At 36.1% G+C, this 11674-nt stretch overlaps 1 protein-coding gene across 1 annotated transcript in view; it reads left to right on the top strand.

Annotated features, from left to right (window-relative positions):
* The first annotated feature begins 433 nt into the window (after nucleotides 1-433).
* Nucleotides 434-11674, top strand: part of LOC120521910 (butyrophilin subfamily 1 member A1-like) — a 19953-nt gene continuing 8712 nt past the window's right edge. Inside the window, exons 1-4 of the mRNA XM_039743342.1 lie at nucleotides 434-643; nucleotides 5511-5585; nucleotides 5830-6171; nucleotides 7115-7387. Of these exons, the coding sequence (XP_039599276.1) occupies nucleotides 622-643; nucleotides 5511-5585; nucleotides 5830-6171; nucleotides 7115-7387 (712 nt within the window). The 5' untranslated portion in view covers nucleotides 434-621. The remainder of the gene's footprint in view (nucleotides 644-5510; nucleotides 5586-5829; nucleotides 6172-7114; nucleotides 7388-11674) is intronic.

The following is an 11674-nucleotide window of genomic DNA, read 5'->3' as shown; positions in this document are numbered from 1 at the left end:
GGCTGCCACTACACATTTCAAAAGTTCCCGTTTTTCTGTGTCACCTTGTACATGGTCATACCACATCATTCAGGTACAAGTCTGAAGCAATGCATATTCCTCATTTTCTTACCTTTTATTTTAGTTCAGGGTTGTTAAGTGCCTGTGCCCATCCCAGCAACATTGGGCACCAGGTTTAATTCAGCCCTGGACTGGACAACAGCCTGCCGCAGTGCATGCATTGGGCAAATTTAAAGTTGTCAACCAATTTGACGTGCAGATCTTTGGGATGATGGACAAAAAAGGAGGGTAATTGAAGAAAAATTTAAGAATGTAGAAAGTACACACAGTGACTCCCACTGGCATGTAAAATCGGGGCTTTTTAGCCCTAAGGCAGTAACACTGTGGCAGTGCCACTATGCTGTTCAGTACAACAAAGCTAATACTATATGAAGGTTCAGAGTGTGTAATTTGTGAACAAAGAATAGAATAAAATCCATCTACTGTAATTTACTTTAATACTGTACATTTAAAACTGGTGTAAATGAGCAGATGTGCCCTGCGACTAGCTGGCTGCCTACCTTTGGATTTGTTCCCCATTTGCACCTGATGAATTGAGTTCATTACAAAATGGATAAATAAATGGCTGTTTCAGGTTCACCAGGTAATTTAACATTTTTGCCCAGTGATACTGTTTGCCTAGCCCGTACTGTGTAGTAAGATAGATAAATGATTTTCATTTATTTGGTATTTGTTTTAGATCAAATATCCCATAAAAAACAGAATTTTTAAAGTAAATAAAGGGGTAGATTTTTTTTTTTAAATATTCTTATTCATGAAGTTTTGAGTCCAGTCCTGGCAACAGGAAATCCACAAACCTACTTTCAATAAGCGGGTTTGGAAGATGTATGGAGGAGGACTAGTTTATTCATGTGAGGGACAAATTTTAAGGGGCTGTGTATTGGTTTATAGTGTACAGTATATATCTGTAAATATATTAAGCTTGCATTTATTTTCCTTTATTAGTATATATGTATTTTGAAATGTGTGTCAGTAAAGTCTGTATACCGTTTCTCCATATGGCAAGGATTTCTCAATGTATTTTATTAGGTTGAAGATTTAAGCAGCAAGATACCAGATTTCATCGAAGACTTATAGAGTTGCTGTTATGACTGGCACTGAGCTGGACCTGCTGTTGCCAAGACTAACAAAGACAGAGATTATGAATGCCAGTTTTTGATTATCTGCCTCTTTTTGTTTCATATAATTGTTGATTTTTTAAGTGCTTTGGTGGCCAGGGTAGGAAGAAGAGGGTGGGGCAGTTTATGCATTTTGTAGTATTTTCAAAGTAATATTTTGCTGTCAAAACAAGGAAAGCAACTAATTTGGTGTTCTCAATACCAGACAAAAATACAAACTAAGCAGTGTATCAACTTAAAAAATATTGTTAAAATATAAGCCAAATATAAAATATGCCATACATTGATTTAATCAAAGAAAAAAAATGTTTAATTATGTCAGTGGTACTTAAAATGTTTCCAACCTGAGTCCAGTTTGCTAAACTGAAAGGTACAGCAGACCAGCTACCTCTGTCAGTCACCTGTTAGGGTAATTCCATGTTACAGTTAACATACTGATCTTCACATACTATTATGTGAAAAATAATAAAATTGACATCCAGCGTTGCCATATTTTCATTTCAAATACACAGATTTCTGCCAGTGATCTATAATAAACCATCAGCTATAAAGTTAGTGTAATGGAAGGCAGGCTGACAGCAGTGTTACAGCAGCAGAAGCAGCACATTTAATGTTATTACTAATAAACGTCCATAGAGGTTGGCTCAAAAAGGTGAATTTAAAAGAGAGGCTGGCATAAGGAACAGTAACATTTGAGATGGACTGTTTTTAAAGAAAGGGTCATTCCATGTGAAATCAACCAATGGCCCACACACTTCAGACTCAAAAAATCTGAAAAAATGACCAGTTGTACCCATGTTAGTCAGGAGACACCCTGTAAATTATTTTTGATGTAAGGTCAGTACTTTCCACGATTCAGCCAGTTCACTGAGGTGACAGGGATGTCAGTTTTAGCCAGCCTAATTTTTTTCAGTCCATAGCTCAAGAACTTAAACCACTGAGCAAGCCCAGATTTTGCACGTTGGTACATTAATTGGTATTGTAAGTGACAAAATTTAAACTTTTGGTCCAAATGACCCTGCATGGTCAAAGCAGTTCCTTGAAATTGACCAAAATTTTATTTGAGTTTTTGGCTTAGCTATGTTAAGGCTTCAGAAACACATATTTGTAACCAGTACAGACTTTTGATTTTTTTTTTCCTTATTCAGAAAAATAGTTAGGCTTTCTGAAAAAGAAATACACAGAAAAGTAACTGTATCAGGGTTTGAACAGCAGACCAAAAAATCATTTTTCATTTCATTTTGAGAGCACCCTAGCACAGGGGTCCTCAATCCCAGTCCTGGAGAGCCGCAGTGGCTGCAGGTTTTTGTTCTGACCTGGTTGCTTAATTAGAAAGCAACTCTTGCCAATAAAGCACTAACAAGCTATGACATTAAATTAACTCTGCTATGTCAGGTCATTCTCATATCCTAGATTTTCTTTCCCTTTCTATCATGCAAATGATTTGAAGGCTAAAATGGACGAGTAATTCTCAGTCCTTCACTATTTTCTCTTCATTTTTCTTCCAAGTATTTAATTAAACCCAATAGTGCAGATAAATACACACAGGTGTAAATGTAAATAAGCTAAATGGAGAAATGCTGCTCTCTCTTGTCATTTGCATGTTATTGATAATAAGGAGCAATTAAAATAGCTGTTTAAGACAAAATTAAGCAATAAGGGCTCAAAATCACTGAAGTGAAGCAGAAGTGTTACTTTAGCAATAAGTGCTTTTTATTAAGCAACTGGGTTGGAGCAAAAACCTGCAGCCACTGCGGCTCTCCAGGACCGTGATTGAGGACCCCTGCCCTAGCAGCATGTGGGAATGTGCAGATCATTTAAAAAATATTTTTCATTTATTTTACATTGTTCCTTCTTTCTCAAAACATTACTTTTCTTATGCAAATCGTTCATGTTTATTTTCCATCCTAAACAAAGGCTGAATGTACCATGCGTCAATGATTGTAATCATTTAGTTTCTTATAAGTTATCAAAAATGTTATAAACTTATTTTTCACATCAAATGACGATGTCCTGCCTCATGTTGCTGAACAGAGAATACGATTCTCTATGGCTAAAAGAGTACCTGGTACTTGAGAATGCCACTGTTACATCCCTGCAGAAGATGACAAATTCAATGTCAGCCGGGTGTCTGGTGAAGACAGTCAATTGACTGTCTGAATATTCACTACTGAAGCAGCAGCAGAGATCCTCCTGATGGATCAGATGTGTCCCTCACATTAGACCAGTGTCCTATTGGAGGCTATGTTGGGTGCATGTGTGATAGAAAATGTTGGATTGGTGTGATTTGTGACAAGAGTGAAGCGGAATCGGGCAACCTGATATGTTTCATGCATCCAAACTATCCTGCAAAATCTTTCCATTGGCCACCTAGAGATGATACTTGTTGGATGCCATTACTGTGTGTCATTGCACTGCTTAGTGTACCAACAACGGTCAGTGAGATGCAGTTTTTTGTTTGTTTATAACCTTTTAAAAAGCCCTGTGTAAGTATCTAAACATGGGGAAAATAAATCACCAGGCTGTATCAGTTAGCAGTATGCTTTCTGAAAGTCTAAACATGGCAAAGCCAAAGACGCAAAATATTATTTTTCCATTTTTGAAGGTCTGCTCTTACCACGTGGTGTCATCTGAACCAAACATTTTGATTGTGTTATGTACTATACCTATAAAAGTACCAGTATGCAAAATATGATCCTGTTAGATGGTTTAGTTCTTGAGATATGGTCTTGTGAAATTGATGAAAAAATAAACCTGTGTTAAATTTGACACCCCTCTCCCCTCACAAAATTGGCTGTTTCTTGGAAAGTAGTGATCTTCCATCCAAATAATTTTACAGGGTGTCTCCTGGATAGCATGGGTACACCTGGCATTTATTTCAGAATTTTTTGAGACTGAAGTGTATGGGATTTCTGGAAAATCAGTTGATTTGAAATGCAATGACCTAGAAGTGTCTAGCAAGAAAAAGAGAGGGTGTGATTACAAGAAGAAAACAAGAAGTAAAACTTGTTAATACATTTTTAAAAGTGGCATTCACATACCAGTAACATGGCAGTGTGCAACTTACAAAAAAAATAAAGTAATTGAGAGTAGCTGCTGGAGTGAGTGCAGGCACCGGTGTGTGAAAAGCACCAAAGGAGGCATGGATACTGTAATGATATTGTTCACTAGTAAAACCCTCACTTGTTTTTTTCTTTTTTTATTCCATGTGCCCACATATGGCAGAGTTCATGAAACACTTCTGTTATTGTCCACAAGAAAGTAAAGTGGTGTGCTACAGGGTGGTAGTCTTGATCTGGTTTTCATAGGCTGCAGTTCATTTAGTAGAGCAGATATCAGGCAAACAGCAGCCTAATTGTTCTAAATAAATACCTACGTGAAGTTTTTACATAACAGACTGACATATCAGAGCAATTTAAAAGTTAAAATCCACTTTTTGTGTATTCACCCTAGGGGCAACAGATCACTTCTTTCATCTGTCTCCAAGACTTCTTTTCTGCTCCAGAAAAGCCGGGGATGTGCTGAAGGAATAATTCACCATAAGTAATTGTCTATTTCTTTGGTTCAAAAAATTAAACCGCATGTGCCTGCATATACTGTAGTCCTGCCAGTGAATGAAGGGACCTGTCGTTGATTTATTAAACAAACGTACAGCATAGTGACAGATAGAATGTTTAAAAAGGTATTCTCCCTGCAAAGAAAAGAGAAAAAACAGAAAAAGGAAATAAAATCCACAGATTGTTGTGATGCCATTCACATAAGAGGCAATTATAATGCACATTATGTACAATTCCAGTATGATCATGTAAACTACGTGTTTCCAAGTCCTCAAATCCCTACATTTTTTGCACTGCTGTGGTCTATGTACTTCGTTATTATTTTCATAAACACATGAGAACCAAACATTATATAACACGTGTCCACGGATCCAGTTCTTTCTGCAGAGAAGATGTGATTTTTGACTAACCTCTCAAACACTTCATTGCTACAGGTGTTAGTGCGACGGGGTGATAGTTGGTCAGGCAGCATGGAAGTGATTTCTTAGGTACAGGGACAGTGGTGGACCTTTTAATGCATATCGGTGCAGTAGACTGGGTTCAGAAGAGATGACATATTATTGTGGACACTGGTGCAAGCTGACCAGCACAGATTTTAAAAAACCCATCCAGGAATCCCATTTGGACCAGTTTCCTTCCTGGTGTTCACGTGACATTAATATCACATTTAGTCTGCCTAAAACAAGTTTAGTACTGTATTCTTTGTAGTCCACATGTCAGTATCTGATTAACTGCAACATCTTTAATTGTTTTGCTTTTTTATTTTTTTTAATAGACATGACACGGCGCCTGTCAAGAAACTTCATTGCTGGATTTCTGTTAATCCTGCCAGTGACATTTTCACAGGAAAGTAAGAACTAATACTTTTGACTATTCCTCTTTGTAGAAATGAGCTGATTATCTGTATTATGGCCAGTCTATTTTGATGCTCACCTTGGTTTTTTGCTAGTTGTATGACCTGCCTGAACTGTCCCCAGTGGCAGTGATCGGCCTACTCTGTTGTTGATCTGTTGTGACCAATTGACAGGCATTGCCTGATTGTTTCTTGTCATTGTACCAATAAATTAAGGTCAAGTATTTTTATCTTTTTCCAGACAAATTTGAGCTTGTAGGATCAGACACCCCTATAACTGGCAAATTGGGACAAACTGTGGTTTTGCCATGTCAACTCAAACCTAACATTTCAGCAAAAGCCATGGAAATCACTTGGCTTACAGATGATGATAAAACAACAGTGTTTCACTACAAAGCAGGAGCAATCCAGGAAGTGAGCGAGCAATATAAAGACAGGACCTTCCTGTTATTGGACAAACTGCCATCTGGAAATGTTTCCTTGCTACTAATGAATTTACGTGTCTCAGATGAAAATAAGTATAAGTGCTTTGTCTTTGAAAAGGATTGGTTTAATGACATAGTAGTGCAACTAACAATTTCAAGTAAGTCAAGAAGAATTACTGTTTTTGCGTTTTGCTAATTTTTAAGAGTAGATGTCTTATTTCGGATGTATTGGCATGTTTTTGTTTAATATTGGGGAAATATTGAAAAGTCCCACTTCTCTGATATTTTGCACTTTTTGTACTTGCATATTTCAAATCTGCCTCATTCATAAAATTTAATCAGATATTTACTGTTACATTACTGAAGGGCGCTGCTATAGAGATTTGTTAATCGATTGAGCACAAGATAGAATGTTTCATTCTGATGAAACTACAAAAATTATGATAAAGATTGTATTTGGTATTTTTGTACCATTATTGCATAATTTGCTCAATTAATTGTTTCTAATTCACTTATCTAACCAAAATCTCAATTTCTGTTTATTCTTATTACACACTTTCACCTATCAATTCAGGATACTGTAATTACAAATCTGAAAAATTAATTGCAATTGCATCAAAAACAAAGATACATCATGCACTTAAAGCCACTCTTGTGTGTGTGTCTGTGACAGTGTGTGTGTATATATAGCAAGAAACTTTATTACTGTAATAAAATTAATAACAAACAATTAAATAAAATAAGCTAATAAATCATAAATGAGCACAAACATTTTCAATAAAAATAGTTTATCTAAATGAAAATGAAATAAAAATTTAAATGTGAATCTTACAGATGAAAAAATAGATTATATACACTTAGTTGCTGACAAACACACTTTTATGTTTAAAAAGGAGTTTTGGGATTGTTTAAAATGACATGCATAGCAAATTTATATTAGGACAGTAATTAAAGAATATCAATCTGTATAAACTTTATTTTTTAAATAGAAGTAGTGTTTTTTTTTAACAGGTTATTTATCTTATCCATTTTTATGTAATGCTATTTCTCTAGTTGCTCTTTAATAAGCTGGTTTTTATGTTATTTTTTTTCGGTCTACAGATCTGGGTGACAGGCCCCAGCTTAGTTTGGCCAACAAAGATGGTGGTGTTACCTTAAAATGTGACTCCCAGGGATGGTACCCAAAACCCTTGTTACAATGGAGATCTATAGCAGGAAAATCTCTACCAGGAGATGTTGAAGCTTTGGAAAGCCCAAATGGGCTTATTACAATGTCTAGTCAAATTGTAATACCTGATGACAACAGTGGCGTTGTCTGTTCTATTCAGGATGGTCCGAGCAGGAAAATCTATAAATCCCAGGTTTACATCAATGGTAAGTAATCTGAAGAGTTTTAAGTAAGATAATTATTAATTTTCTGTCATCAGCATTGACTAAACAAAACTCAAATAACTGGAATTCTATTCAGGGAATTTTACCCATCACAGCTCATTTCTCAGGCCTCTCACAGGGTTGCTTTTTGTCTGTACAAAAATACTGAGCACACACACTTTTTTCCTACTTATATATGTTATAAAAAGGCAAGATTTAAAGTGAATGTTGTTCATGACTTTATTAACTTAAACAAATTATTACGACAATGATGAATTCAGAATCAGTTCAACAAGCATTTTTGGGTTTACCCATCACGTTTTCCTGCGCTCTCTGCAGTTCTGGGGATTCTTCTCATGTAACTGACCAGACTCTCCTAAGGTGTCACCTTTTTGCCTCTCTTTCATGGTTACTATAGTTCCATTTTTAAATAAATTTTTTTTGAATACCTTTTTAACTTTAATTACATTTTCAGTTTAGTTTCACTTTAGTTTTATGAACATTTGACTATATTTCTATTTTCATTTTTACTTTTGCTAACTTACATCAATTAGTTTTTAATTTGTGAGAATGACTTTAGATTTCATTTTTGTTTTAGCTTTAAAAATGGATATTCTATGAAGATTAACTTTCAGGGTGGGGTTGAGGTGGATGTCAACATTAGTCAACTTTGAGGGGTAGATAGCGGTAATCATCTATAAGCTTTGACCTAACCACCTGTTACTTAAAAGTTTGACTTTGCTGTTGTGACCAATTTTCCCTATACTATAGACATTAAGTAATTCATCCATTCCTAACATTCTCAATGCCTGTCTCACTGTACAACATCTCCTGTTCTGCAAATACATAATGTAGCTTCTCTCCCTTCACCTGATGCTTTTCCTGCAATTGCTCAATCATGTTATACTAGTTGTTCAATTATTTAACTCCAGGACCTTTTGTTGCTTTTACCACTTCAAATTATACTGAATTCCCAAAAGAGAATATTATAGAAACAGATGCTTATTGCTGCAATGTCTAATCGTAAAATTGAGAGGTGGGTGTTTTCTTTTACCACTTAAACTAACTTCCTTTAGGACCAGTTTAGGATGTCAAATGAAATTTGGAGCACTTGGGGGGTTGGATGGGGAGGGACGGGACTCTCCATTGGCAATGTCTGGGCAGTTGATCAAATTCATCTTTTTAACTGTGGAGCAGTGGCCTTAGCCACTGTACCATGCAGCATTTTCCTCTGTTGGCCTTTTAACAACCCTATGCCCTTTATTAATGTTGCTGTTTTATTGTATATTTGTATATTAATTTGCTTTTGGTCTTTTCAAAATATTGTTCTTGATTAGCTTTTCAAATTAAAATTGCTGACAAAATAATAAACAGTTCATTTATACAAGCCTACCTGGCTCATAGAATAAATCTATTAATAAAATACTTGCCCACTGAAAGTTTTTTTCATAATATCTTGTGCTTTAATTTGGATTTTTACCATTTGTGAAAGTGAAACATAAATTCTGCAGAATCTTCTTTAACTAGTTGTAAGATGAAAAACAAAAAATATATAATTGATTCCATAGGTGTTTAATATTTGGTAGAGACTCAGAAATTAGTGATGCAGAAATTGCATCACAATTCATTTTAGGTACATCTACACCATCTGTACACATCAGGAAACAGGAAACTGCAGTTTTAGTCATTTCCTTGTAAAATTGTTCAGGTGGACTTTGGGTTAACCGTAGTCTTCCATGACAGATACTTAGTTGGATTGAGGTGGGGTCTCGGCTGACATATTCCAAAGCATTTGCTTCTTAAAGCATTCATTCGGCTGAAAGTGTATGTTTTTCTTGCTAAGAGATTAATCTTTAAAATCCCAAGTATTTTACAGACTTCAGCAGATTACTTTTTGTTATATATGTTCTGTGCTTCATTGCATTTATTTGTCTTTTAGTTTTTTGGTGTTTTTCCAGCTTTGAAGCAGAGAAGCATCTTGGTAGCATGATTGCTTCTACCATAATCCTTTACAGTGGGATTACTGTTCTTAGAAAGACGAGCAGTCTTGTGCTTCCTTCAAACAATATACTAAAGAAAGCAATAGCAATTAAAAAAAAAAAACATGGGCAAACACATGAAATTCAATTTTAATGAAAAAAAGTGCTCCATACAGGCAAATGGAGCACTGATTTGAAATCAGAGATGGACAATTCCAACGCAGAAGATGCAGCTCCTGAAAAGTGCATAAAAGTTTACAGTGCTGTCCAAAGTGCAGAAAAAATTAAAAAGTCAAGTAAAATTTTGGGTTATATCACAAAACCTGTTAATTATAATTAAGGAATATTATGCTGAGACTCAGTAATGCACTAGGGACACTGCATCTGAAGTTCAGTGTTCAGTTGAAGTAATTACATTCCAAAAACAGACATAACATCATCTAGAAGAAGTTCAGGGGGAAGACACCAAGTGCATACTTGGACTGAATGGCATATCCTGCTGGGAAAGTTCAAGGGCAAATACAGGAGCAGAGAAGGCTATGTGAGGACCTGTTTAAGATGTTTAGAGTCCTCAAAGGCCTTAATGGAAAAAAAAATGATGGGCCAGTTTTATTAAACAGAATCACATGCTGAAAAGCACTGGTGAAAGTTAAGGGGAAATGCATTATAAGGCTTGAGTCAGAAAGCCCTTTTTTAGGTAAACAGTTGGGGGACTGTGGAACAAACTACTTATTCATGTAGTTAAAGCAGAAACTTTAGGATGTCAGACTATCAGAATGAATTACTGGAACTGTATAGTTGCTGGCTAAACAAATTAGCTTAATGGTCTGAATTGTCTTCTCTCATTTGTCTAACTTTTTATAGTATGATCATTAAACTTTCATCCTAATTGTCCACCATGCTTTTTTAGAAAACCTATCTAATGATTGTTCCTGATTTGCCCCTGATGCTTGCTGTGATAGGCTCCAGCTTCCCTTTGACCCCACTCTGGATAAGTGGGTTTTGTAAGATGGATGGACAGATATAAGGAGACATAATGAGAATATTTTTCAAAAAACTTTATTGGTGTGATTGACCTATGAAATGCAATAGCCAGTAGCTTGAGCACAATAAGTAAGAAGGTCATGTTATCCTGTTCATAAAACACACAAAAATCCAAAAAATAATTGTATGTCAATATATCAGACAGTTTCAAGAGGCAGATAGCTAAGGGTTAAGAAATTATGTAAAATTTTGGGACAGTTAATAGACAGTTTAACCTTGTTCTATATTCTAGAGTATTCAGTACATTTAACAATAATGTCTGTATCAAAATTGAACATGCAAGTAGAATTTCGCTGTACTGTATTCCAGTGTTTCTCAACTGATGAGTCGAGATGTATTTTACTGCCACTGGTGCGTCATGGGTTGCTGTTGTGTGCATGAGTGGGTCACGGGTTGTCGTCTAAGTGATCGACAGTGATGCCAATTATTTATCCCTGTTTTTATCTGTGCATGTGTCACAAGGGGGAACCCAACACATCCAGCACTTTCTTTTGCGCTCTCTCCCCTGACTCTTTAATTGCAGTCCTTTCACCAAGTGGAGCCAGAATCCCCTCCATTTTTACATTTGTGGCGGTTTTACCAAAGAGGACCCATGCTCTTACATTTGCGCTCATTTCACCTAAAAGGATTCCCCCACATCTGTTTGTGGATTGTCAATATCCTTATAACAAAAAAACTGGGTCGTGAGTACTGGCCCAATGATTCTATGAAAGTCTCTTCAGTTCAGGAAGTGCCAGGAAGCATTAATTTTAAGCTTGTAACTGCTGCTGACCTCTTGCTTATTTTAATAGACACACTCAGGCAGGCAATCAGTTATTGACCTGCACCTAAAAGAGGGCTCAGATCTTCTGCAGAAGCTAAACCTTTCCTTAAAAAAAAGAAAAATAAACAGGTGCATCTTCCTTTCTTGTTTTGGGGGTAGAAGCTTCTCTCTCCTTAAACTCAGGGGGATCACTAGCTCTAAGATCCACTTTTCCAAGCTCGATATAGGTCAGTTACTGAACCCAATGTTGAAGAAAGAAATCTCACCATCTCATGTCGCAGAAAGATGCTTTTTTGATAGGGTTCATGTTTCTTCCTACAAAGCTGTAAAGCAGGTGGCAAAGAGCCTAACATCCAAAGTAACCTGATGAAAACTAAAGCATGGACATGAGCAAAAGGTAACGTGTCAAAGACAAATGAGTGTAATTCCATGTTGATCAAAGTGCTTCATTTGATCAAGGGGAACTACAATGTCAGTCCACAAAGCACTGCACATCTTCTTAAA

The sequence above is a fragment of the Polypterus senegalus genome, chromosome 1 (genome assembly GCF_016835505.1).
Source record: "Polypterus senegalus isolate Bchr_013 chromosome 1, ASM1683550v1, whole genome shotgun sequence".
Lineage (NCBI taxonomy): Eukaryota > Metazoa > Chordata > Cladistia > Polypteriformes > Polypteridae > Polypterus > Polypterus senegalus.
The sequence above is the reverse complement of the archived record's forward strand: the minus strand, read 5'-3'. Positions and strand labels throughout refer to the sequence as shown.